This window comes from Callospermophilus lateralis, chromosome 6, assembly GCF_048772815.1.
Source record: "Callospermophilus lateralis isolate mCalLat2 chromosome 6, mCalLat2.hap1, whole genome shotgun sequence".
In the NCBI taxonomy this organism is placed as follows: Eukaryota; Metazoa; Chordata; class Mammalia; order Rodentia; family Sciuridae; genus Callospermophilus; species Callospermophilus lateralis.
The window spans coordinates 144,576,895-144,604,367 of NC_135310.1; the positions used below are offsets into that span (position 1 = coordinate 144,576,895).

Here is a 27,473-nt window from a genome sequence, read left to right on the forward strand (position 1 = left end):
GCTGGGTCTCTGAGCCTTTGGGAAATTCCACCTTGGAACACAGAGATCTGTGCTTTGACTTAGGAGGAGCTGCTGTCCCCATGGGCCCCGGAGAGGACCATCCTGGCCTTCCACGAGATGCTTTTCTCTGGGCCAGGTCAGACTGCATATCCGAGGCTTCTGCTTCTAGGATCTTGGTTTCGGGATCAGTTGTAGAACTCCTGGGCTGAGAGGAAAGGGGAGGGGATGCGGCCCCTGGAACTCCTGTGTCCCCTGCGCCAAACAGGAGGGCTGTCCCTGAGTGGGGGAGTCCTGGGTGCGCTGTCCTGACTGCGATCGGGGAGGCAGGGTCAGTGGCCTTGGGCTAACAGACGGATTTCTTCTCCCTTCTCAGGGGAAAGGCCCTACAAGTGTCAGACCTGCGAGCGGACCTTCACCCTCAAGCACAGCCTGGTCCGGCACCAGCGGATCCACCAGAAAGCCCGGCACGGCAAGCACCACGGCAAGGACAGTGACAAGGATGAGCGGCCCGAGGAGGACAGCGGGGACGAGTCCACCCACAGCGGCAACAACCCAGTCTCAGAGAATGAGGCCGAGTCGGCTCCCAGCACCAGCAACCACGTCGCCATCACCCGGAGCCGGAAAGAGAGCTTGGCCAGCGCCGGGAAGGACTGCGGCCACCGGGAGGAGAAGGGGCGGGCGGCCCCCAAGGAGCAGGCGCCGGGCGACCCCAGTCCCGAGGGCCCAGAAGCCCTGGTGCAAGACCTGCTGGAGCTGTGCAGCAAGAGGCCTGCCCACCCCACACTGGCCCCGGCCGAGGCCACCTCCCAGCTGCTGGGGATGGAGTGACATCCCGCCTCGCCCTTGCACAGAGGAGCCAGCGGAGCCCAGCGTCTCAGAGCTGCATTTCAGGAGATTTCGTCATTGTCCCTTGGCTTTCGGGAGGAGCCAGCGGGAGGGCAGGAGGAGCCGAGCGGGGCCACCGGCCCTGTGCCATAGTCTTGGGGCGCCCTGCAGGCCGCAGCACGTGCCGATTCCAGTGCCTTAACTACTTACGGAGCCTCCGTGCCACCATGGGGGTTGTGTTTGCCCAAAACGACTTTAACAAGACAGATATTTTAAAGAATTGTCTGGGGAGGACCTCTTCATTTAAGCATTAATGTTACCCTTTGTATCGATGTGTGTGAGCTTGTTTCTGTGAATCTGTGACAGTCCTGTTTGTTCTGTGAGCTGGAACAGGAGGAAAAAGACGCCCTGGGATACCCGTAGCCAATAACTGGAAGAACATGATGTGAATTTCATAATTTCATGTAAATGACAGAGGGAAGATGGATGTGATGTGATTTCTCAAAGACCTTCCTTTTTCTTTCTTTTTCCCTGTTTGCTCCGCAGTGGAGCCGATCTGGTCCTTGTTATTAGGAAATGTGGTCGATGAAGGTTTCCAAGGCGGCTCAAGCCAAAATCAGGAAAGATCTCTAGCTTCAACCTCATATTTGTTTCTACTCTTTCCACCTTAGAAATAGTTACTATTCAAGTTCCAAGACATCCATTCTTAATCTACAGAGAAGAGTTACCTCCCCAACAACTTAACCTATGGAAAATGTACCTGGATGTTGTCTATTTGATTTTCCCCCTTCCCATTAGGTATATGTTATTATTATTATTATTAATATTAATATTATTATTATTATTAGTTCATCAGTTTGCTGGGCTCTGCAGTCAGCAGAAACAAATGGGCAATATTTGTCCTGGGAGACCTGGTGGCCACCCCCAGGTTCCCACAGAACCTGCCCCTGCAGGTTCCTGGACACGCTCCGGTGACAGCTCTCTACTGTACTCAGACAGGCCTTTCTTCCGTGGCTGCAGACTCCAGCAGGGGCCGAGCCCCTGGAACACAGCTGAGGGCAGCTCGGATCTGGGGAGAGCAAGGCTGCACATGCGGCAGGGAACAGGCATCCAAGACGCCGGGCCAGGCCCGGGGGCGCCACAGGGGTGGTTTTTGAGGAAGCCAGGTGGTGACAGTCCTGTCACTTGTGAGCAAGGTATCCCAGTCTTCCTGCTAAGCCCAGTCCAAGCCTTGCCCCCGGCTGTGCTACTGTCATTGAAAAGTGAGGAAATACTACTACTGGTAATAAAACTACATGCAAGGTTAAGAGGAGAGATTTCTATTTACCTTCCTGTGACGTGGGGTTGGTGCTTAAAGACCAATGTGGTGTCAATAGTTCCTTAAGAGGCCCGAACCGCTGGGTGCAAAAAGGTGGGATTCCTTTTATTCGTGAGCATTCTGTGCAGACAACAGACTTCCCTCACTGCAGCGAAAATGATAGGTCCTATAGCGCTGACCTTGTGTCCAGCATCCTGCCCTTGAGCCGAGCCCCTAAGGACACCCGAGCCATACTGCTGCGGGGGCCCCTGCTTGCTGCACCCTGTGGAGCCTCTGGCCTTTCCCTGGGGAGGTGCCCCTCCACTGGGCCTCTCCCCGCTGGCCCCTTGTGGCTCCACAGGCTCTTCCTTGGCTTAAACCTTGCACAGAGACACATGCCCTTTTGTTTCCATTTCTGTTTCCAGTAGCTAAAACCCAACCACCCTGACATCAAAGGAAGGTGGATATTCTTGAAAAAAAAAAAAAAAGTGATATCTTTGCATGTGAAAGGAAAATCGTTGAGGTATATATGATTTTTAACTGTATTGGGATATATGAACCAGTTTAAAATGCGGTTTTATTTACTGTAGAGATGAATGCAAATCAGAACCAATGATCCCTTGGCCTTCTAAGTTGAAACCAGTTCATGCATCCCTTAGTTGTTCTTTTTTTATTATTATTATTACAATTGTTATTGTTATTTTTGTCGTTATTATTATTTGGGGTTCCTTGTGTTTTGTTTTTCTTTGCAACTCTCCACACTAAACTCGCAATATTGTGGGGAGAAGCCATGACTAAACTCTACGCTGCGGTGAGATGTAGCAGGGGTCAGCCCCCCGCCACGCAGGTCGCCGGGGCTGCAGCTCGCAATAATCACTATTGATCTAAAGCTTTATTAGCCTTGATCCGTACCCTCGTAGTCGATAAGGTCTTGCCACATTTTATTAGTGAGTTTGACAAGTATATTATTTGTTTGTTGTTCTGCCCCCTTTCCCTTATATTAAACTGTGAAATTTGTGATTTGTTTAAACGCTGGGTGAATCATAGCTTAGTTTGCATGTCCAGCTAATTTGTTCCTATACATTTTGTTTGATTCTCTTTCTCCTTCTCTCAGGGCTTTTGCATATATATATATATATATATATACATATATATATATATATATATATATATATATATATATATATATGGATCTTCTGAAAAGTTTTTTGAGGTGCAAGTTTTTTTTTTTCTTTCTCTGTGATTAATGGACACAATGCTGAGATTCAATCACTACATGAAACACCTGGCTGCGTGAACAAAAGAAACAAAGACCCCAGGGCTGTCTTCCACGCGGCCCTGGGGAAGCTACGTGGCAGCCGGATGCCAGTTTCAGACAGATTCATCATACGTTCGTCTCTTTCCTCTCCTCTCTTTCTTCAAGAAGGAAGTTGATCCTAGTGATTTCAGCCCATGCATTAAACAGGAAACAATAATAAATGTGTAGATTTCATATTTTTCTAAAGGGAACTTAAAAAAACTGCTGCTACATGTTATGTACAAAACTGGTTTATGCCACATGAACAGAGAATCACAAGTTTGGTTTTGGTACTTTTTGTTCCTCTTTGTACTCAGTTGTATAGAACTTCCAAATTCAGAATGAAAAGAAAGCTGTTCTGTATCAAACCATCTAAGCAATAAATGTTATGTTTTAAAAACGGCAGTTTGCCCGTCCTGCTGTCCTCTGATTTGCTCTAATCCTGTCCCCAAACCTACCGCCTGCTCCACGCAGGTCACACGTATCAGGTGCCTTCAGGAAGTCGCAGGCTGCTTCCTGCTCACGTGGGCCATCTGCGGGAAGCCTTGTGCCACAGGAGCATCTTTTTGAAAAGCCACTTGGCTGAAGCTGTGGGCACTGCCTGGAGAGAGTGTGGACAGGTGGGAAGTCCACGGTGACAGTGAGAGCTGGGGGGACCCTTGCAACCGCTTTCCACCGTCGGTTATCCACAGCTGAGCCAGCGGTCGGTCTGCTGTGCCTCGCTAACTCTTCTCTCCCCCAACCCAGTTGCACGGGATGGAGTCCACACCCGATGGAAGGAGAGCTCTGGGAGCTCAAAATACAGTAGTGCAAGCGGGTTTTTAGCCAGGGAAGGGGACAGTGACTCCAGGGCTGGTCAAAGCCCACGTGGTGGGGCATGTGTCACTGCAAAGTGGCAACAGGTGAAGGCCTGGACCTGCTACCTCAGGAGTGTTTCTTTAAAAGCAGCCCCAGAGGAAGCTGTCAGGGGAGCTGACTGTAGGTGAGGCTACACACTCTGACCATCCTGTTGTGGTTTTTTGTTTCATTTATATTTTGGGGGTGGGGGTTGAACCCAGGGATGCTCTACCAGCAAGCTACATTCTCAGCCTTGAATTTTGAGATAGGATCTCATCAAGTAGCCGAAGCTGGCCTCAAAGTTGCCATCCTCGCTCCTTAGCCTCCCATGTGGCTGGGATTAGATGGGAGAGTGTCCTGTACTTCTGCCAGATCACAGCTAGTTGTAGCCCTGTGGTCCCCAAGCCTTCCAGGCTCCTCTTTGGGCCACACACCCTACCCCCACCAGGCCCTGACACCCACAGAACTTGGGGCCGGGGAGATCATGAACAAGCACTTGCACAGGGACAGCCCTTGGCTGAGATGGTAGCAGACATTTGCCCTGCTGTGAGCGTGAAGTCACTGTCCTGACAGAATTTGGGCCGCAAGCCTGGTCCCTGAAGACCCAGGGCTCTGTGGGGTGTGATAAACAAGGCACTGTAGCCCAAACCCCAGCTACCTGGGTGTGCAGAGAGAGCACAGTCCCCAGGGTCAGGGTGACCCTGGGAAGAGGCATTTAGGAATGAAAAGACCGGACACATCTACAGTTCTGCCTGTTACCTGAAAAGGAGCCTGGTATTGATGCTGAGCAAATGTCCTTGTTGTTTCTGGTCGGGAGGAGTCCAGGCTGATTCCAGGCTGAGCTTGGTGGCACATGCCTGTAATCCCAGCAGTTTGAGAGACCAAGGCAGGAGGATGGCAAGTTCAAAGCCAACCTCAGCAACTTAGCAAGGCCCTAAGCAACTCAGTGAGAACCTGTCTCTAAATAAAATACAAAAAGGGCTGGGGATGTGGCCAGGGGTCGAGTGCCCCTGAGTTCAAACCCCAGTACCAAAAAAAAAAAGAAAGAAAAGCCTGGGGTCTCAATATCACCTTCAAAGGTCCACCCCCCCCCCCCGTGACCTAAAGAACTCCCGCTAGGCCATACCTCTTAATAAGGTTTCCTCACCCTACCAAAAGTGCCACAGGCTGGTGACCAAGTCTTTATTTAACACACATTTTGGGGGACATCATCCAAACCACTGCAGTGTTTTTGACCCACAGGTGACCACCAGCCACTCTGTACCTGTAGGTGTATGTCCAAGCCAAGCCATTCTGGTGGGTCCTTGGTAGTTCAAGCCAGAATAGCACATCTCTGTGTTTGTGATAAAATGCACGTGACATAAAATTTACCGTCTTAGCCTTTTTAATCGTACAATTCGGTGGCAGACATCTCCACCATCCAAACCAGAACGTTCTCATGGCCCAAACAGACTCTGCACCCACTAAACACTAATGCCCCACTTCCTTTGGCCCACCCACCTCTAACACCCCCGTTCGGCTTCTGTCCCTGTGAGGAGGACCCTTTGGGGAAAGAACATCACACATGAAAGAGAACTTGACCTTCACAGAGGCCCCGGCTTGTGGCAGCTCAGGAATCTGTCCAGGTGGAGGGGGACCCTGGTAAAGGGATCCCACACTCAGGTCCTCTGCCTGAAGACAGCCAGCCATCTGCCCCCTCTGCGGGCTCACAGGAAGCTGGGGAAGGGGCCCAGAGCCGTCTCCAGGGCAAGGTGGCTGGCCTGCAGGTCCCAGCTCTGCCTCTGTCCTGGCCAATGGCCTTGTGAGTCCCCAGCCGGGTGGATGAGGTGAGTTAACAGGCAGGAGGCGTCATTAAAGCTTCTGTGACGTCTCGGCAGGCACGGCTCCCGTCCTTGTCCTGACCCTCCCGGGACACTTCACCCACCAGTGTTCAGGGGAGCAGTCGGAGCAGGCGCTGGTGGGAGGTCCAGCCTCTGCCCTCTAAGACCTCTCAGGTCTCACTGCCTCCTCTGGCTCTGTAGCCCAGTCACCTTCCCACTCAAAGCACTGCCCTCAGTGTCCCTCAGGGCTGCCTCAGGCCCTGATGCTTATCAGACATCCCCACTCTGCTCAGTCCCCCTTGAAGCCAGGCCTGTCACAGCCTCCTGGTAAGAGGAGCCACCCTATAGACCTGGCACCAGGAGGAGGCTCACTGTCCTGGGTGGGATCTGGGGACCCACAGCACTCACATCCCCTGGGAGTGGGCTAAAAATGAGAACCTCAGGCGCACACACACACACACACACACACACACACACACACACGTGCTGAGTCAGCATCCATGATTTAACAAAAGCTCCAGGGGATTCGTGAGCACATTAAAATTTGGGAAGCTCTGATCTAGAGCCCCCAAGCAGTTCAGAAGATGAACCCAGAAGAAAACTGCAGGCAACTCTTAAAGAGACACTCCATCTGTGTCAGTCAGCATCCTGTTACTGTAACAAAACTCCTGAGAAAAGAAAACGACTTATAAAGAGAAAAGGTTTATTTTTGCTCACAGTTTCAGAGGTTTTAGTCCATGGTCAATTGGTCCATGGGTTGTGGGGCCTGTGAAAGCACATCATGGCAGTCATGTGTGGTGAGGAAGTTCTCATGGCATGGCAGCTAGGAAACAAAAGAGGCCAGGGTCCCAGTAGCTCCTTCAAAGGCACGCCTCCAATGACCTAACTCCCTTCCACTAGGCCCCGCCTCTTAAGGGCCTCACCATCTCCCAGCAGCACCTCGGACCACACTTGCAAACCTTGGGCCTTTGGGAGACATTCCTGATCCAAGCCTCAAGAGGAGGATCACAGAACCCTGACCTGGTTTTAGAGAGTGCAGATCCTGAGCCCTCCACAGGCCCTGCCTCAGCCCCTGGCAGAGGCAGCCACATCACAAGTCACCCAGAGGTCCTGTCTGCGGTTCCTGCCGTGTTTATGGACTCCAGCGGCTTCTCCGAAGGGGGCAACCAGCCAGAGGGGCCTCCTGCTGGCTCTAGGCCGAAGCTGCCCGCTGGCCTCAGCCTGGTGCAGAGCCACAGGCCCCGGGCGGCTCGGCCCTTTCTCTTTCCATTACCAGCACCCCAGGGAGGCCGGGAACCAGGGAGGGGGACGGGTTTATTTTAAACTTCTAATTGAAGGCTGCTCGTTAGCAACAACAACACGGTCCCTCCAAGTCTAGGCCGCCAAGCCCACGTCCTAAATAAGGAACAAGTGGTCACTCCTTTCCCGTCTTACTTTAAGGGAAGGAAGCCGCAGCCAAACGTGGAAGTGATAGGCTGGCCCCGGGGGCTGCCCAGCCTCGCCTGCTCTCAGGGCAGGAATTAGTGGGCACAGTGGCGTCTGCTTCCCAGGACAGGAGGCCAGCCAGGGCTGCAGGGCTCACCGGCCCTGCCTCCCTGCGGGACTAGCCTGGCTCTTTTTTGGGGGGAGGAGTACTAAGGACTGACCCTGGGGTGCTAAGGACTGGACACTGAGTACATCCCCAGCTCTTTTTTCTTATTTTTAATTTTGAGGAAGGGTCTCACCAAGTTGTCCATTCTGGCCTGGACCTTGCAATCCTCCTGCCCCAACCTCCTGGGTCACTGGGATTACAGGAAGTCCCACTGAGCGCGGCCCTAACAGCTCTTCTATGGGGCTTCTACATTAAAGTCAGGCTGCTCGGTGGGGGAAATTTAGAAGTGGTAGAAAAATGTAAAGGGAGGTTTTTGTGTCTTGTCTTCAACCACGCCCAGTGAGCTGAGACCATAAAGTTCCAGCTGGGTGTGGTGGTGCACGCTTGTGATCCCAGCAACTCGGGAGGCTGAGGCAAGAGGATCACCAGTTGGAGGCCAGCCTCAGCAACTTAGCGAGGTCTTGAGTAGCTTAGTGAGACCCTGTCTCACAATAAAAAGGGCTGTGGATGTGGCTCAGAGGTACCAAAACAACAACAAAAAAGGTCTTAGTCTTCCCTCAGAGAAGAGATAAGGGTTCAAATGCCTTGCCCGGGTCAGCCAGCTAGTAACTGGCCCTCTTCAGATGAAACTGCCCACCAGCAAATCCTAAAACAGAAGGCCCACAGCATGGATGCTGTGGGGTGTCCGAAGTGGGGGTTTTGTCCACCAAGAGGGCAGTTCTGAAACGTAGGAGCAGGCAGCCTCTATGAACTACGGAGGCAGACGTGCCTTGGCCCTGTCCATCTATTCTCAGGGTCACTCCTGAATTCTGGCTTCTCTTTTGCTGTGTGACAAATGAACAGAACTCAGGGGCAGGATTCAATGGGTTGGTGGGCGTTGAGGGATGGCTCAGCCCTTCCCCACGAGGGCACAGCCCCCGAGACTCTTCTCCCTCCTGTCAGGCACAACCCTCGGTGTGGACAACCCACCTGCTCACCAGCCACAGACAGGATGGCCCCGGTTCCTTGTGGAAAACTCACTTTCAGACCTGCTGATTCAGGGTCTCGGGAGGTGGGACCTGGCCATGCAAACTTTTATTGAATTCCCAGAGAATTCTGAAGCCTGGGAGAGGTCACAGCTCCCCGAGTTAAAGGCAGCCCCAGATCTCAGCCTCTCAGTCTCCTTGGCACCAAGGGAGTTGCCCCCCCCCGCCAGCGCCACCTCACCCAAACCCCAGGATGCTCAAGTCCCGCTTCTGCCCGTGGTAGTGCAGGCCTGAGATCCCAGCGACTCCAGAAGTGGAGGCAGGAAGATCACAAGTTCAAGGCCAGCCTCAGCCGCTTAGCAAGACTCAAAATAAAAGATGAAAGAGCTGAGGATGTGGTTCAGTGGTAGAGTGTCCCTTTAACCCCCATTAGCAAAAAAAAGGAGGAAGAGGAGGAGGGGGAAGAGGAGGAGGGAGAGGGGGGAGGAGGAGGGAGAGAGGGGGAGAGGGAGGGGGGAGGAGGGGTGGGGGAGGGGGAGGGGGGAGGAGGGGTGGGGGAGGGGGAGGGGGAGGGGAGGAGGGGGTGGGGAGGGGAGGGGGAGGGGAGGAGGGGAGGAGGGGGAGGGGGAGGGGGAGGGGAAGAAATTCCATAGTATTTGTCTGGAACCCACACATATCCTCAGTACACTCCAAATCCTCTCTAGATGGCTTATGATACTGGAAACAAGGTGCCAAGCTGTATTTTTTAGGGAAAAGATAACAAGAAGTTTGGGACGTTGGGTACAGATGCAATTTTTAAAGATATTTCCCGTCTGCGGTTGACTGACCTGCAGGTGCAGGGGTGAGTGGGCCTCTAGCTGCCCCTCAGGGGAACACGAAGGCAGATGACTGGGAACGTTGTTTTGGCTGGGACAACTCTCTGAAGCCTAGGAAACCAGAACCTTGGAGCACCCATCTGGCCTCTTTCCCAGCATCTGAACACAGGGAGGGTCCTATCTCGCCCTGGGACCGGGGCCCCATCCTCCTGGAGGCAACTTCTTTTAAAAGTTTTGAATTTGTTCTTTCCAGATACACATGATAGTGGAGTGTGTGTGTGAGGCGCTGGGGACTGAACCCAGGGCTTTGTGCCTGTGAGGCAAGCACCTAACCAACTGAGCTCTATCCCCAGTCCCAGCAGTAGAGTGTATTTTGACGTATTATACATACATGGAGTATAACTTATTCTAATTGAGATCCCATTCTGGGGCTGGGGTTGTGGCTCAGCAGTAGAGTGCTTGCCTAGCATGTGCAGGGCCCTGGGTTCGATCCTCAGCACCACATAAAAATAAATAAAATAAAGATATTGTGTCCAACTACAACTAAAAAATAAATATTTTTTTAAAAAAAGATCCCATTCTGTGGCTGTACATGAGGTGGAGTTACACGGGTCGTGTATTCATGTATAAGGACAGGACAGTTATGTCTGATGCATTCTACTGTCTTCCCTATTCCCATCTCCCGACGCCCCCTTTCCCTTCATTCCTCTGTCTAATCCAGTGAACTTAGATTCTCCCCTCCCTACCCTCCTTGTTGTGGGTCAGCATCCACATATCAGAGAGAACATTCAGCCTTTGGTTTTTTGGAACTGGCTTATGTCACTTACCATGATATTCTCCAGCTCCACTCATTTACTGAAAAATGCCTTAATTTCATTCTTCTTTAAGGCTGAGTAATATTTATCCATTAATCTGTTGTAAGGCATCTAGGTTGGTTCCATAGCTTAGCTATTGTGTATTGAGCTGCTATAAATATTGAAGTGGCTGTGTCACTGTAGTATGCTGATATGTCCTTTGGGTATAAGCCGAGGAACAGAATAACTGGGGCAAATGGTGGTTCCATTCCAAGTTTTCTGAGGACTCTCCATACTGCTTTCCAGAGCAGTTGTACCAATTTGCAGTCTCACCAGCAACATAAGAATATACTGTTTCCTCCACATCCTCACCAACATTTATTGTTACTTTAATTCTTGATAATTGCCATTCTGATTGGAGTGAGATGAAATCTCAGTGTAGTTTTAATTTGCATTTCTCTAATTGTTAATAATGTTGGACATTTTTTCATGTATTCGCTGACCATTCTTATTTCTTCTTCTGTGAAGTCTCTGCTCAGTTCCTTTGCCCATTGATTGGGTTATTGGTTTTTTTGGTGTTAAGTTTTCTGAGCTCTTTATATATCCTGGAGATTAATGCTCTACCTGAGCTGCAAGAGATAAAGATTTTCTCCCATTCTGTCGGCTCTCTCTTCACGTTCTTGATCCTTTCCTGAAACAAGAAGCTGAGGCTGGACTCAACTTCGGCATCAACTCCAGGAGCACGTGGCTCCACCTGACCCAACTTCTTGGGACTCTGGACCACCCTCACTTCTAATAGTCCATCAGCCAGGGTTGGCTACATAATGTGCAGGACCCAGTACAAAATGAATGTGTGAAGCTCTATTCCAGAAAAGCAGGAAGACGACTTTTCCCTTGGTCTATATTTCTCTCCCAAAAGTCCTGGTATTTTTCATCTGGAAGACCACACAAGCATGGGGAAGCCATAGGCAAATGCCCACAGGTGCTCAGGGGCTCACCCGTGCCCATATCTGGTGCTCCCAACATCCATGCCCAGGTCTCCACCAGGGACCAAGGGGCCTGCAATCACCAGGCAAGGTTGAGAGAGTGGGCACCCCAGAACCCATCCCAGGGAGGCAGGACCACATGTGAGCTAAAGCTCCAAGCCTCTGTGCACATTCTGTTGTCCATCAAACTCTGCTTACCGAGCCCAGTTCAAAGATAACATCAATGAGAATTTCAAGATGGCGCCCTTGAAGCCTTGCACTTCAAGCACAGGGCCCCTTCCCAGCCTGGGCTTACTGGGCAACAGGGCAGGTCACACTGCAGGAAGCCCTGTTCTCAGCTCGGAGCTCCCCTTGCTGAGATCCTTGTCCTATTTGGCCTCCCTGCTGTTCACCTGGCCCCCCTGTATTCTCCTGTCTCTGAGGCTCTCACCTGTTCGGAACCCAGGATGCTTTGTTTCCTGGTCATTAATGTCCTTGGGGGTGCGTGTCCTCCTGCTCGTCCCTGGCTCTGGGAATGGCTGTATTTGCAGCTTCCCTGAAAGAGCAACCAGCTTCATGAACAGAACTGAGGAGGTGCTGTTGGGCTGGCACGTGTGATTGGACTTGGTTTCCAGGTAACTTCACATGAACCCCGGGCCACGCCATGCCCGGGGGCTCAGTGGGGCTGCTGGGTGGCAGGCACTGGGCTCCAAGGCTCTGAGCTCAGACCCCCGCTGCCCCCACACCCCTGCCCTGCCATACTCATCCAAGGGGACCCTTCCTCTGGCCCCAGACAGGAGATCCCCAAAGGAGCCAGGTGGGGAGCAGAGCTTCGCCACCCCTGTCTTGCCCTTGTCCTCTGGAATGTTCCGGATCATTCCTACCTGCCTTGCTTTCCTAGCTGACCCCTCCACCCAAGTTACACCCAAGTCCTGATTCTCCAAGGTTCGCATCTTGCTGGAAAATGGCAGAGTGAACCCGCAGCTGCCTGTGAGGGAGGGAGGGAGGGAGGGAGGGGAAGATGGAGTCGGGGGCCCTGTGAGTGGCGCCGATGACGCGGGTGAGAAACAGGGCTCTGGGGCATCCTGGAACCCTCTGGTAAGAGGCCAGCGGGGTGGGCGCAAGCTGGGGAGCCGGAGGTGTCACGTCTGGGCTTCTGTCCCTTCACCTGCAGCACATGTCCGCTGAGCCCCGACCAGCAGGTGCCAAGCTCAGCCTGGGAGAAAATCCAAGGTGAGGGAACAGCCTCTGCCCTCCTGGGACACAAGGACATTGCTCCATGGGGCCACAAGCACAGCGTGTGAGGTGTCAGAGGGGAAAGGCACGGCTGGTCAGGGACCCAGCCCAAGTTCACGGGGAGAGGCGCCTGGAGGGGCTTGAGGAGCAAGCCTGGGCCAGGGACTGGAGCAGGGCTCAGGGAGGGACTGGTCATGGTGGTGTGAGCTGGGGCTGGAAGTGGGGAGGCGCTGCCTGACCCTCACAGCGCCTGGGGCTTGGGCTGGTGAGTCGGGAGAGCTCGGAAAACCCGAGTTCTTTCTGGCTCAAGGCAGGAGTCGCGAAGGTTCTTGAGCCCATCTGATCGCTGAGCTCTAGAATGTTCTTTCATCAGCATGAGACAGGAAGCCAGTGATCAACGGCCTCCAGGCAGGAGGGAGTGCGGGTTGGAAGTGGCAGAGTCATGGGGGCCCTGCTGGGTGAAGGAGGGTCCAGCCACACATCAGCCATGTAGCCTGGCACGGGAGCAGATGGCGCGTGGGCAGCCCGGGAAGAGAGATGACAGGTAGATGGGGCCGGAGACTGCAGGCTCCGTGTGGCTGGACATGCCTCTTGGAAGCCTTTGCTAGCAAGTAACAAAACCCCAACTCAGACCAGCTTCTCAGACCCAACCTGAGAGCGTGTTGGCCTACACCATGGAAAGGTCCAGAAACAGTGACCTCCGCACAGACACATCCAGAGACTCCAGGGCTAGTGCTGGCCTCCACCCAGTCCTGTCTTCACATCGCTTTCCTGGTCACGTAGGGTCCTCCCCCGCGGGGCAGTGATGGTGGCCCCAGCAGCTCACCCTGATGTTGACCCAGCTTAGCCACCTCAGTGGCCCCCCTAATGAGATGCAGGCCACAGGCAGAGCCGGGCTGGAGAGCAGAGGAAAACCCGGTAACTGCTGAGGCTCCTTTGAAGGCAAAACAACAGAAAGACTCTGCTAAGTACAAGATAAGACAAGGCGCAGGCGGGGCCAGGCCCTTCTCTCTGCAGGGTGGCACAGCAGGGGCTCTGGGTCTTTCCTGTCGCTTTGGGGACCCCTGGGCAAGCACATCTGGTCAGCCTTGCTAGGTCTCCCAACAGGGCTTCTGGGTATCTGGACGTTTCCAGAAAAGGGAGACTCATGAGAAAGCCAGCTGCCTCCAGAGGGGCAGACGACTGGGACCAGGACAGAGCAGGACAGAGAGCTCCAGGGAGCTGGAGCAGGGGAGAAGGTCCACCCGTGGGCCTCGCTGAGGCCCTGAGAGTGGTTTCATCTGTGGCCTCCAGGTCCTGCCTCAGCAGGAAATGGGATCTGAAATAGCTTCCTTGGGGGCCTCAGGGGGGCAGAGCAACACGGGGCCTGTGTCCTGCCTGCCCAGCCACCAGAAGCAGCAGGAACAATGGGCACATTCTCTTGTCCCTAGAGAAGTCTGTCTACTCCATATTGAGGCCTCTCGGAGTGCAGGGGGCAGGGGATTCGGAACTGCACCCACTGTCACCACAGGACCCCAGGACACACTGAAGCCGGTTCACACCCAGTGATCCTTCTCAAACACCTCCTCACGCGTGTGTATTCCATGACCAACCTCCAGGGCCCCTCCAAACCTGGCCCAACTCACCCTGTCTCCTGATGGACCACGCGCCTGAATGACCACACCCAGTTGAGCCATGCCTGAGACCACACCTCAGGCCAGCCCCGACTCCACAAGCCGTGCCCAGGATGCCCACCCTCAGTGGACCCTGGGCCCCAGCTGGCTGACACTCCAGACATGTGTGAGCACACCTGTGCCCTCTTTAGTCCTCTTCTGAGTTCTCCCAGTTGTCCCAAATCTGGCTCTGCCTTTTGGGTCTCCTCACGGCCTCCTGAAGGCCCTCCGTGGCTCCTCAGCCTCTGCCGTTCTCCTACTTGGCGCTCCCCGCACCCTGGAGCACAGTTGTCTTTTTTCACATAGTTAAGCACTGTGTCTCCCGCTAGAGAGACACAGCCCGACAGGCCACAAAGCACAATTATTCTTTTCTGCGTCCCACTCCCCAAACTCAGCACCTTATCTATTTTAGCAGCTGGGACTTTTCATAGACTGGGACAGAGCCCAGTCCTTACAGGACGGAGTGTGGTCTGGACAGTGGGTGGGGACAGCAGGTTTTGGCTCATGCTCAAAGCAGGCCCGTGTGGTGGGTGATGGCTTTGTTTTGTTTTGTTTTTCCCGGAGCCCAGTGGACCTGCAAGTTTCCAACAGAGACTTCCCTTGCACCTCACAGAGGTGTTCTGCAGCTCTCATGTCCCAAGTGCTTTTCCTCCAAGGGGGAGGTCCCCTGTCCTGGCTGCTCATGTCACCTGGGAGCATTCTAGGTCCCCACGGGGCAGGTTAGACTTCACTGAGATAGACCCTCTGTCTACTATTTCCAGGGACGAATGGGGACCATGCAGCCCTGTTAAAAGAGATGACTCCAACAACATCATCCATCATCATCTTGCAAAGCTGGGAAAAGAAAAGTCTTAGTTTTTACCTATTTTTTAATGATTCATGGTCTCCCTAACTTAACCTATCTAAATGAGTCTACCCGTTTTGCAAAATTATCATCCGCAAAGGCGATGTCAGGCTCGAATTCGTCTTTTTCTAAAGGTCAGGGAAAGTGTGTAGCAAGGGAACCCACGCTGCAGTTTGGGGTATGACCACCTTGATGTGACGCCTGATGTTGGCGCCCTCTGTTGGTGATTCCTGGAATCGCTCTGTGGACGTGTCACTGGCTTCAGCGGAACATTCCTCATCTCTCCATGAGGTGGCGCCAGCCCTTCTCCCTCTGGCGTCAGACCCTCAGTGGGCTCAAGTCACCGGCAGATGCGCGGGGAATGTTGGTCCATGACAGTACATTTTGTGTCCCAGGGTCGTTGCACACGATCCTCTTCATTATCACCCCACATGCCAGGTGCTGAGTTCAATGTTTGGTGTTTGTTTATTTGTTTAAAGTTTTTTCAAGGGCAATATTGCTATGTTGCCCAGGATGGCCTCAAACCCTTGGGCTCAAGCAGTTGCTGTGGGCATGAACAACCGTGCCCAGCTCTGAGTTCAACTTTTTATTTTTATTAATTTTTTTTAAAGAAAGAGTGAGATAGAGGGAGAGAGAGAATTTTGATATTTGTTTTTTAGTTATCGGCGGACACAACATCTTTGTATGTGGTGCTGAGGATCCAACCAGGGCCACAGGCATGCCAGGCGAGCACGCCACCGCTCGAGCCACATCCCCAGCCCTCAACTTTTTATTGATACTAGAGAGTGGCCCACCAAGAACTGGCTTGGAATTCCAAAAGTGGAAGGGATTTCACATATTTTCAAATGTGAAAGACTACATATCTCATGTTTATTTGAATACAAAATGAATTGGATCATGATGTTAGGAAGGGCAGCTTAAACCAGAGATGGTATCTCTTAAATTATTAAAAGCCATAAACTATATATAAATTCAAGTTTATGGGCTGGAAATATAGCTCAGAGGAGGAGCATTTGCCTAGCATCTGCAAAGTTCTGTCCCCAGCACTGCAAAAAGGGAAGAAAAAAAAAAGTCAAGTTTTTATAACAAAGAAAATACTGTTTAGGACTGAACTGTGTCTCCCCATTTGTTTGTTGAAATCCTAACCCACAGTACCTCCAAATGTGACTGTGTCTGGAGAGAGGTCTTTGAAGAGATATTAAAATGACCTCATATGGATGGTCCCTAGTGTCACAATATGATGTCACAATATGACTGGTGTCCTTATAAGAAGAGATTAGGATACAGACACAGAGGAAAGACCATGTGAGGACACAGGGAGAAAGCAGGTGTCTTCTGGTCCAGGAGAGAGGCCAAGAGAAACCAGCCCTGCCCACGCCTCCATCACCAGAACCGAGAAGATAAATGTGTCATGTCTCTCAATCTGCAGCGCCTTGTTACAGGGTGGTGCGGTGTTAGAGTCTGTAAACAAGTCTGGATGGCGCCTGGCAAAATGCCAGAGGGAATGGTTTGTAAAGTAACAAAAGCGAGCCATTAAGTGTGGAGATTCCTGATTGGTTGACTGCTGTATCTAGTTTATGCTAATTAAGATAAGCTGTGCAAAATGTATAAATACCTCTGTTATCCTACAATAAACGGCTCCTATCCCTGCTGCATCAACATACACAAGTCATTCATCCCCCCCCCCCCCCCGCAGATGGTGGCCCGTACGGGGAGCCCCGGGACACTCGGGGGTAAGTGACGAAAAAAGCTGCCTGTCCATAGATAGGACGGGAGCAATCTGCTCATCCCTAGGCAGATAGGGCGAGAGGAAAAATGGCCATTTCGAGAAAATGGAGAAGATTGTTGCAGTATGTTTGTGTCTTGTTTTGTCTTGAAATGTTGTATTGTCTTTGTGATGAAAATATGGAAGGGGTGAGAAGTAAATTGATAAGAGAAAAAGGCACCCCAGTGGAACCAAGAATAGTTAGGGCATGTGTTGATAAAAGCCCAGAAACTCTAGTCAGAAAGAAAAAGAAAGTTCATAAGAAGAAGGATTATCAGGAAAAAAGTTGCAGCAAAAGGCTATTACTGAATACTTTTCGATACCGGAGGGTGCGTGAAACGACAAGGCAGCTGCCACCTGCCCAAGCCGATCATGGCGCAACAAGAATTTTCCAAGCGGCTCTTCCCCGCCCCCGTGCCCGGGGGAGCGGAACGCCACTGCGAGCCCAAATCTAGACCTGACCTGGAGGCACAGTCTCGCAGGCTTTTGCTCCCTGTGCCCGAAAGCAGTTTGAGTCTGGGACTCTCCCCAGGGCCATCTGGGGCTGCCCGGGATGCTACAGCTGGCAGAAGACGCTACTGGCGTCCCTGAAGTTTGATCATTTCCAAGGCCAGTAACTACAATGGGTCTCCCACACCTGGAGGCTGATGAGTAATGAGTACTATTAAGGCTTGTTTCAAATGTAAAAAACCTTGAGATAATGTACTAAATTGTTCCAAAGGTTGTTTCCTTAGTGAAATGCTACAGGATTTTCTTTAACCATCCGGAGTTCCTGCCTTCGTCCCAGTGCTGGTGAAAACAAAGGTGAAAGAATTTACAGTGTTGCTGAGAACCGGACAAAACTTCGGCTGAGAACCTGACGAAACTTCGGAGCTGTTGCTGTTTCTGCTGCTACAACTTAAGCTAGCTGCCTGCAGAACTTACCTGGACTGTGATTTACCTGGACTGTGAGTTAATCTATTGAGACACTGCTTTACCTGAACTGAAATAACAAACTGTAATTTACAACAAATTATAACTCGATATCTTTGCTAATGGTGTCATTGCTGGTATAATTTTTCCAAGGGCTTCTTGCATGGAGCCATCAATTGGATTAATATTGTAACATTTTGTATCCTCCCTTTCTGTTTCTAACAGGTTATTTATGGTGTTTCTGTAAAAAACACTATGGTCGTTATTTAAATCAAACAAAAGGGGGAAATGTTAAGGTCTGTAAACAAGTCAGATCGGCACCTGTTATTTTGCCAGAGAAATGTTAAAGTCTGTAAACAAGTCTGGATGGCGCCTGGCCAAATGCCAGAGGGAGTGGTTTGTGAAGTAACAAAAGCAAGCCATTAAGTGTGGAGATTCCTTATTGGTTGACTGCTGTATCTATTTTATGCTAATTAGATAAGCTGTGCAAAATGTTTAAATACCGCTCTTATTCTACAATAAATGGCTTCCATTCCTGCTGTATCAAGGTACATGTCATTCGTCCCCGTCCCCGTCCCCCCCCCCGGGCAGTGCGGCTGACTGATACATCGCCCCAGTTTGGTTTTCTGAATGTGTGTATTGAGGAAGAGTTTCTTCCTTCTGGAGTCTCGTGGGCTGCTTCTTGTAAAGCAAAAAGCCGAGGGTGAGATACACAGGTGTTAGGGACTATTACCACCTCTACTATGAAATGTTCCCAGGAAGGAGACACATGGGACAAGATCCAAGGACTGTGCCAGCCAAGTTATGAATCAAAGCAACCAGTCTTTGCTAGGTACCTTCAATGGCTATGTTGAGTGTAGAAGGGGGTATATCACTTACACTGTGTGCTCTTCACATTTCACTTAAAGAGTTCACAGATTTCAAAGGAAGGAGAAAGGGTTCTGTTTTTGTTTGTTGGAATGTCAGGAAACTCCCTGTCCTCATACTAGACACCTGTGTTGTGAGCTCTCCTTGGCTGGGATTATTCATTTTAAATATTTTTATATTGTTTTTTGGCCAGGTGCAATGGTGCACACCTGTAATCCTAGCAACTCAGGAAGCTGAGGCAGGAGGATCTCAAGTTTGAGGCCAACCTCAGCAACTCAGGAAGGTCCTAAGCAACTTAGCAAGACTCTGTGTCAAAATTAAAAAAAAAAAAAAAATGACCAGGGATACAGCTCAGTGGTAAAGTGTTCCTGGGTTCCATCTCTGGTACCAGAATAAACAAACACACAGGGTTTTCAGCTCTGGGTGCCCATTTATAAAGTGGGTACTATCAGTCTTCTTGCCCAATTTAATGGCAAAAGCCCTTCCTGAGAGACAGAGCAGGGGGCTGTGGAGAGCAAGCTATAGTTGCTCACGACCCCACCCAGCTGTATGACCTTGAGCAAGTCATTTGGTGTCTAGAGTGCTAAGGGACTTGACAGGGGAGCCCTTGAGTTGGGCTCCAAGAGTAGCTTTGACAACTCCCACGCCCTGGGCTCCCGAGTAAAGAGCCAATCTTTGGGAATCCTGCCCGTCTTTTCAATTGTCAAGTGGCTCCAAGTTCACACAGTTCATTGTCTGCTCTGAGACAATGGATCCAGCTTCTCTGGATATTTTCCCTTCCAGTGGACAGTGGCGAGACACTGCAAGAGGAAGGTTCTCACGCGCCAGCTTGGTTCACTCCGGCACCGCACGTGGATGCCCCAGCACCAGGCCCTGCTGTGCCCAGCGCCTACCCCTACACCCCTCCTCAGTGGTTGCAGCCTATTTCCTGCAGGAAGGTGCTGTCCCTTGCACAATCAGCCACCTGACACCCTAGAGACAGACTCCCAGCAGGCCCCTTGTGGGCCCAGCAGTGCTCTCAGGCAAGGGCTGAGCTGGGCCCTGGGGAGGGAGCTCCCTGGAGCTCTTCACTCCTACAGCCAGGCCTTGCCTACTCTAATCCCTTTACAGCTACATCCCATGTCCCTCTTCAAATGAACCTGTGCTTTCCTCCCTCCACAGGACCCTGACTGGGCCAGGGTTGGGCCTGTGAGTAGTCCCAGGAGCTAGACCTGCCAGGTGAGGCTTGACAGCTGGTGTGCTTGTGTCTTTTGTTCTGGGCACAGTTCCAGCTCCTTGATGGCGGGAAGGGGGCGCCAGTACCCACAGACTTACCACTTCAAGTGGGGCTTTATTTCAGCTCTTGTGGGCTGTGGATCCAGGCAGTGACCGGCCCAAGAATGAACAGCAGTCCCTGAGTTTGCAGGAAGCTAGGCTTGCTTGGACCCCAGGCGTGCTGAGTGGCCTCAGAGTCATGACCTCTGTAGGGCAGCTTGGGAGGGCATCACCTGGAGTAAGGGGCCCCAGATGCTCCAAAAAACCAAGGACCCAGGATCACCCTCCTTCAGATCCAGGGCACTGGGCAAGGCTCCATGTCCAGAGCACCTTCTGTCTGGAGGGGAGGGCTTAGAACCTAGGTTGGGTGCGCCCATAAGAAAGGTACATCTGTCAAATCTAAGGGCTCCTAATAGCGCCGCCCTCCTGGCTCCTCAGAAAGCCCCTGGGGCTTCCTCTTGTCTGTGTGGACTCCTCTCAGAAGCCCCTGGGCCAGCAGCAGCAGCAATCTGGGGTTGTAGCCCAGCAGTTTCGACAAGCCCCTCCAGGTGGTTCTGGTGTGCAAGGAAGTGTGACAGTTAGTTACTGGACACAGGTTGGGATCCGGTTCCCCCATTGTCCCCCAGGCCATCTGGATCTTTGAATTCACTTTACAGTGTCTTTCAAAATGCAAGTTCCTGGCCATCTGCCTGGGATTCTGAGTAGGTGTGGCGGGGGCACTTCCTGGGGTCTCCATGCTGGGGGTCGCAGGCTGGGTGGGGGCGCTCTCCTCTGTGTGGACGGGTACAGGCACAGGTCCCTTCCTTTCCTCCACTGCAGTGCTACTTGCTACCTTTGCTTTCTCTTTTCCCACTCAGTACTCCAAGGTCACCCCCAGCCTCCCTACGCCTCCCTCCCCTCCCCCACCCATCACCCCTGAATGTGCTCCCACTGCCAGTCCACACCACCCTCACAGCCCAGCGGTGTGATGGGGATGCCTCCTTCAGCTCTGACCCCCCCCCAGGGCCTGGCACTCCACTGGACGTTCATTCTTGTTTGTAGGCCTTTCAATTCAATTTATTTTAGTCCAATTTGACTCAAGGCAATTCAACTCAGTTCACACCGGCACACAGAAGACCCCAGGAGCCATTAGGCACCAACATAGAGACTGGTGTCCAGGAGCCCCGCTGGGAGGAAGCTCTGGTCCTGAGGCATGATCGCTCACATCCACGCAAAGCACTACCCAGCTGGGGCCCCAGCGCCACCTCCACGGAGGCCCTGCTGGCGGGGGACCACTCCACCTTGAGACCGCTCCCCGCCAGCTCCTGAGGACACTCATCTTTGAGATTTCCCTCAGGGAACTGGAAGCTGCTAAGGTGTGTGTGGCAACTGTCCTGTCACAGGGCTGCTCTAGCTCGCTTCACACACGGCCCCCTGGCTCCTGACCCCAGCTGCCATCTGTGTCACCAGGTGAGAGCCAGCTGCCCTGAATGAGCCTACAGCTTGGGCCGCGCAGGTCACCCAGTCTTGGCTGACGGGGACCCACGTCTCCCTTCCTCCTGGCTGGCAGCAGAGGCCTGGTTTCCCGGGAAATCACCACCCAGGAACAATGCACAACAGCTGTTGTTCATCAGCCATGAAGCCCTAGCGACAGCCATTCCCAGCGGTGACTTCAGAGGGACCCACATGAGGATCCGGTTGAGCAGGCCAGCGCTGGCCAACGTCTCACAAAGAGCAAAACAGGACAGAAGAGACGGCCAGGCTTCCGGAACCGCGTCCAGGGCTCTTCCAGAAGCCTCCAAGGCCAAGGGCACGGCCTGCACTGGGGGACTTGAGCAGCCGAGCTGAGGAGCCCCAAGGCCTCAGTGAGTCTCCTTCCTCCTGCGTCTGAAAGAGCAGAGGGGACAGTGATGTGAGAGGCTGCAGGGTGTCCCTGGGGCCACTTCCCTCCCTGGTGTGACACGGGCTCCACAGAGGCTGCAGGGCGGAGGCCAGCTCACCATGAAAGTCTCTTTATGTGCTCTGTGGAGTCCCAACACTTCACACCATCAAAGGCCCAGAGTCTCCCCCACTCCCACTCTCCTCCCACGAAGAAACTCGTGGAACGCTCAAAGTCTCTGGAATTGGCCCAGTCACCCCCTACAGGAAGGCTAAATACCATGCTTCTTAACTGAGACGGAGTCAGACTGGCATGCTTTCAGTGACAATCTGGCACAAACAGAAGTCTGCCATGCTTCATGAATAAAGCAGAGAGGAAGTGCAGACAGACACAGGCTGCTCTGTAAACTGTACCAGCTCCCACATGCTCTCTCTCTCTCATTCACTGAAAAAACACGTTTTAAGTGCCTCTGGCTCACCAGAGCTCAGGGCACTCTGGTGAGCAAGAGGTGGTCCCTGCAGTCGAGGGATGTGGGTCACACATGCTGCCTGGGTCAGTGTGAATGGACTCCGCCCCTGGCCTTATGGAATGGACACCTGACCTAACTGGAGCGGGAAGGGTCCAAGAAGGCTGCCTTAGAAGGTGAAATGAAAACTGAAGTTGAAAGAAAATAAGTCCTCAGTGTTCTTATCACCCAGAGTGGGACAACCCAGCAGCAGCATGTGGCCCGTCGATTTGCCGGGAAGGGCCCAGCATTGCTTCTGGGCTGTTCATTCCGAGCAGGAAGACTGTGTATTATTCTGAAAAAACACCATGCAAACTCTAACTGGGGGATGTTCTGCAAAATAACAAGCTTCAACTCTTTAAAAATGCAGTGTCACGTAAGAGGAAATAGGGGTGATGTGACAACTCATGTAACGCGTGATCCTGAACCATAACTAAAATTGCTGTAAGGAGCATTCCTGGGACAGTTAGTGACATCTGATCCTAGCCTGTAGATTAGAAAATATCCCATGAATGTTTTCTAATTTTGATAACTATAATTTGATTATGTAAGAGCATGCGTGTTCTTTGAAGACATGCTGATGTATTTAGGGGTAAAAGGGCACAATATGTCTGAAATTCACTACCAAATAGCTCAGAAGAAAACATTTATACATGGTGCGTGTGCATGTGCACATATGCATGCCAACGCAAAAGCCCACGGTGATCTGGATGAAGGAGAATTTGCACTATTTTGCAAGTTTTCTGTAAGTCTAACGTTGTATCAAAATGAAGGGTTACCCCCAAATTGGGTGTTCCAAGGGCAGGCGTTGGGATCAGCCCTCCAGGGAGAGGGCAGAGGCGTGGGGAGGGCGGTGGCGATCACACAAGCTATATGTTCAGACTGTGGCCTTCCTCCTGCCACCTGTTGGGAACTGCTGGAAGGTTCTCCGCTGGGGAGAGCAACAGGGCAGGATGCCATTTTGGTGACCACAGTGGCAGGTTGGGCTGGGAGGGCTTGGAGGGAACTAGATGGGCATTTGGGATGTGGGTCACAGCTCTTCCAGTGCTGCAGGCAGGGGCTGCTGGCACCTGGCAAGTGCTCCCTCGACGCGCAGGCGCCAAGTGCGTCCCACACCTCTTCTGCAGAGCTCTGGTGACAGGGAGTGTAAGAAAGGAAGCCGGGATGTGGACGCAGGCAGGCTTACGCCAGGAGTCTCCCCACAGCTCCACCTCAGCATGTGGATGGTTAACAGGCTGAAGAAGAGCTGGATTTAAGAGTTAGGAGATGGGGGAGGGAGGGGACCTGCCACCAGGGAGTTTCTTGTGGAGATGATGGTTCCACCGGAGAGAAATACAGGAGGAAGTGGTTGAGAACAGGGAACCGGCCAGCTCCTGTTCTGAGTTCGAGGTACCCTGGGGAAGTGAAGTGTGTGTCTGGGTGGCACTTCCTGGAGAGATCCTTGGGCCACAGCAGGGCGCATGGGGGACCCCTGGGGTCAGCCTGCCTGCGTCTGTGTCCCAGCTTCTTTTCCTAAAGCTGGGGTGATGAGCAGCAAGTCGTTTACTGTTCTATGCCTCAATTTCCTCATCTGTAAAAAAGTGGTATCAGGACTTCCCTCAAGTGGAGAACTAATAAAATGTCAGGAGGGGCGGGAGGGATTGCCTCCTGCCCAGCATGTGGCCCCTGGGCTCTACTCTCAAGTTCCAATTTGTTTCTCAAGAAAAGGGGGTTCTGTATAAGGTTGAGACTTAAACCAGGTGCAGTGGCACATGGCTGTAATCCCAGGGATTCAGGAGACTGAAGCAGGAGGATCGAAAGTTGGAGGCCAGCCTCAGTAACATAACAACACCCTAAGCAACTTGGTAAGACCCTGTCTCAAAATTTAAAAGTTGAAAGGGCTGGGAATGTGGCTCAGTGGTAAAGTGTCCCTGGGTTCAATCCCTGGTACAAAAGAAAAAATGCTGACATTAAGGAGCAGCTCGCCCCAGGGGCTGGCTGCTGGCATGTGTGTGCTGCCCTGTGTGGCAGGTCAGGGGCTTCCTGGGTGCGCAGGGTGGAGCAGCTCGGGTGGGGCCCAGAGCCTCCCAGGGAGCAGCTTGCAGAATGTTTGTGGGACGGCCAGCGGGGCTGTTGAGATGGTTATTCTGGGCCCCAGCCATGAGCCACAGTCAGACTCTGGGGACGGCACCCCAAACTTGGCACATGAGCCAGCCCAACCCTTTTCCCCTCTCAAGGTTATGGCAACTCAGCTTGCAAACACTGAATAAGAAAAAGAACTCACCGTTGAAGCAATGCATTTGGGGGGCAGAGATTTTATGGAGGTTATTTTCATCTTTCATCTCAAGCCATGATTTAGGCCCTTCCAAGGGTCTCACATATGCTAGACAAGCACTTACCACTCCAGCCCTATTTATTTTTTGAGACAGGTTCTTGCTAAGTTGCTAAGGTTGGTCTCTAACTTGTGATCCTCCTGCCTCAGCCTCCTAAATTACTGGAATTACAGCATCAGCCACCACATCCAGCTCTGAATCCTTTTTTTTTTTTTTCTGGTGATGCTGGGGATGGAACCCAGAGCCTCACACATGCTAGACAAACACACTCCATCACTGAGATACACCCCAGCCCTAAAAGATGTTTTTTGACAAAGGAAGTGATAACTCTCTTCAATTATATAAAGAGCTGTCCTAAGGGAGAGCAAACCTTTTTCTAAGATCTGTAGAGCACAACTAGGACTTAACAAGGAAGTTGATTTGGGTTTAAGATGAACTAATGGATAAACTGTTCAAAGATGGGAAGGCCAGGTGATGTCCACACAGGGTGTTACAGTATCCGGTCCTGCATTGGGCAGAGCTGGACTAGATGACGTGTAAGATTCTTTCACATAGACAGGTCATGTGCTGACTTTGTAACAAAGTTTAAAGAAAGGTACATCTCACACAACAGTGTGAACACCCAATCATCAATCATCATGCTTTTGAATGGAAAAGGATCTAATATTCTATGAGGCTCCATTGAGTAGGGGGAAAATGAAGGAGGACCAAGCCTTTCAAATGCAGGTTCACAGATGTGTGTGTGTGTGTGTGGGGGGGGTTTCCAGAGATAAAAGGTTTTTAGCAGGCTGATGAATGAACACTGCATAGGTAAGGAGATAAACATTCCTTCTAATGAAAATTAGAAAGGCGTTGGGGGCGGGGGTGTCAGGCACTGATATCAGCTTTTTTTTTTTTTTCACATAGTATCTTTAGCCAGGCACAGTGATGCAGCTCAGTGGTGAAACACCCTTGGGTTCAATCCCCAGTACCAAAATCAATAATAAAAAGTGAACACTTGACAAACAGCAAGCAATTCATAAATATTCATTGGATTAATGAGCCACTCCAGTTACTACTGTCCCCATGTTACAGCAACACAAACAGGCTGAGATTCGTTGTGACTTGCCTAGACTTACCCAGGCAGTACGTGGGTGAGTCTTGATTCAAACAAGCACTAACCCCAGTAGTTATTAACCATCATCCAACACTAACGTCCAGTATGTGAAAATGTGATCTGTTCATCTGGAACCAGCACGTGTGTATACAGGCATGGACGTGGAGGAAGTGGGTGGTCAGTGTTGTCTGCCCCAAGATTGTTTCTCTCCAGAGCACATTCTAAGTGTGGCTGACCAGCTCTGAGGGTGACCCAAGGGGACGGGGTCTCTTAAAGCATTCATCTTTCTACTGATGCAAACCATTCAAATAACTTAAAAATCCAAGATCATTTCACTGACATCTCAGCAAAGCAGGATTTTGTTCTGCACTGTGATGTGTGCTCTGGGGTGGGCTGACACACAGGCCTGCAGGCAGGTGGGCGTGGCTGGCTGGATGAGGCAGTTAGTTTTAGGAGCCAGCCCATCCTAACAGTCTTTCTTCTTTCTGGAATTCTCCCACTTTCTGGCAAACACCAAAGGACAATTCTGAGAATGGGTTAAGTTACTGCTAACCATTGTGCTGTGCCACCTGTGGGCAGTAGATGGCAGCAGAACACACCCGTGAAGCCAGCCATCAAGAGAGCCTGGACGCTAGTTAAGATTTGTGGATCCCGTGGAGAATTCCTGCAGTGGAGAGATACTACTGATTCAAAATTATGAAAGCAAACACCGCTGACACAAGTAACTAATTATTCCCTTATAAGAAACTTAGCGATGTTTTTAAATATATTTAAGATATAGCTAGTCTTCTGACTCCAAACAGTACTTGAAGGGGACTTGAACTTCTACCAGCAGTTTTGTTTGCTCTCTCTCCTCCAGGGGTTCTTGCTATGGCCAGTAGGCAGATGTGTGCACCTGTCAGAGGTTACTTAGTTGTTTCCACTTGGTATCATTTGGTAAGCTTGGCATTATGCATTCAAGGAAAAAATATTTGAGATTACATTTCACTCACAATTTAGGGACTAACTTTTCATTTTGAAGCTACAGCTGTTATCTCCTATTGTTTTGCTTCCTTTTTTATAGTCAGGCATGGTTGAGGCAGAGAATTTCAAGTTCAAGGTCAGCCTCAGCAACTAACTTCCGCTTAGATAACTCACATCACAACGGAACTGCACACAAACCACTCCTGCACACTCTGTTGCCAGTTTTCTTAGTTCTCATCTTGGGAGATGCCTCTTGGCCAAGCTGCAATATACAACCAAAATGCCATTCCAGGCTCATTTTGGCACAGAATCCCCCAGGTGCACTGGTGAGTCTGGAAATTCCAACTTAAGTTTGTACATCTGGGAATCCCAGTGTGGGGACTCAATTCCTATCTTCCTCCTGGTCTTCAGTGAATGGTGATTGGGAGGAGGTCTGGAAAAAACTCTCCATGTTAGGAGGGAGGCAGCCTAACCACGTGAAGGCTCCAGACAAGACAAACCTGTGTTCGAATCTCAGTTCTGCCAATTAATAACTGAGGTTTTTCTTTGTTGTTGTTTTGGGGATTTTCTGCATTTTTATTTTTTTTGCAAACTTCCTTATTTGCAAAATGAGGATGTACCCATTTCACTGTGTGGCTGTGATGATTTTAGAATTCACATTTATTGAACAGCAACCAGGTACTGTTTTAAGACTTGACAATCTGGTGACTTGAACAATTCTTGTCCTAAAGCTCACATTTCACAATGCAAGGACAGAGAAGCAAGGGGATGAGGGCAACAAAGCTGGCTGTGTGACTCCCATGCTCAGCTCAGATGGCGCCTCCATGGGGAGCCTCGAATGGGGAGGCGGCAGGCAGGCAGCCAGGGAAGCCAGGCTGAGCCCAGGCAGAGGGGATGACAGCCAAGGGAGCCGCTGCTGGTGGTGCTAGCAGATGAGGGGTGGGTACAGGTGGGGGCAAGAAAGGGAAAGACCAGAGCCTACAGAGGGTGGAAGCCCAGGAAG

The 27,473-nt window shown here is 51.5% G+C and overlaps 2 protein-coding genes and 1 pseudogene across 6 annotated transcripts in view; 1 reads left to right on the top strand and 2 right to left on the bottom strand.

Annotated features, from left to right (window-relative positions):
• Rreb1 (ras responsive element binding protein 1) overlaps positions 1–3,824 on the top strand; it is a 130,858-nt gene extending 127,034 nt beyond the window's left edge. For all 5 annotated transcript variants that reach the window (XM_076859153.1, XM_076859155.1, XM_076859158.1 and 2 more), the window contains one exon: positions 374–3,824. In XM_076859153.1, the coding sequence (XP_076715268.1) occupies positions 374–828 (455 nt within the window). In that variant the 3' untranslated portion in view covers positions 829–3,824. The remainder of the gene's footprint in view (positions 1–373) is intronic.
• A 16,983-nt stretch (positions 3,825–20,807) lies between these two features.
• Positions 20,808–27,473, bottom strand: part of Ssr1 (signal sequence receptor subunit 1) — a 36,763-nt gene continuing 30,097 nt past the window's right edge. The window contains exon 9 of the mRNA XM_076859160.1: positions 20,808–21,602. Within this exon, the coding sequence (XP_076715275.1) occupies positions 21,578–21,602 (25 nt within the window). The 3' untranslated portion in view covers positions 20,808–21,577. The remainder of the gene's footprint in view (positions 21,603–27,473) is intronic.
• LOC143402693 (small nucleolar RNA U13) lies at positions 24,957–25,071 on the bottom strand (annotated as a pseudogene).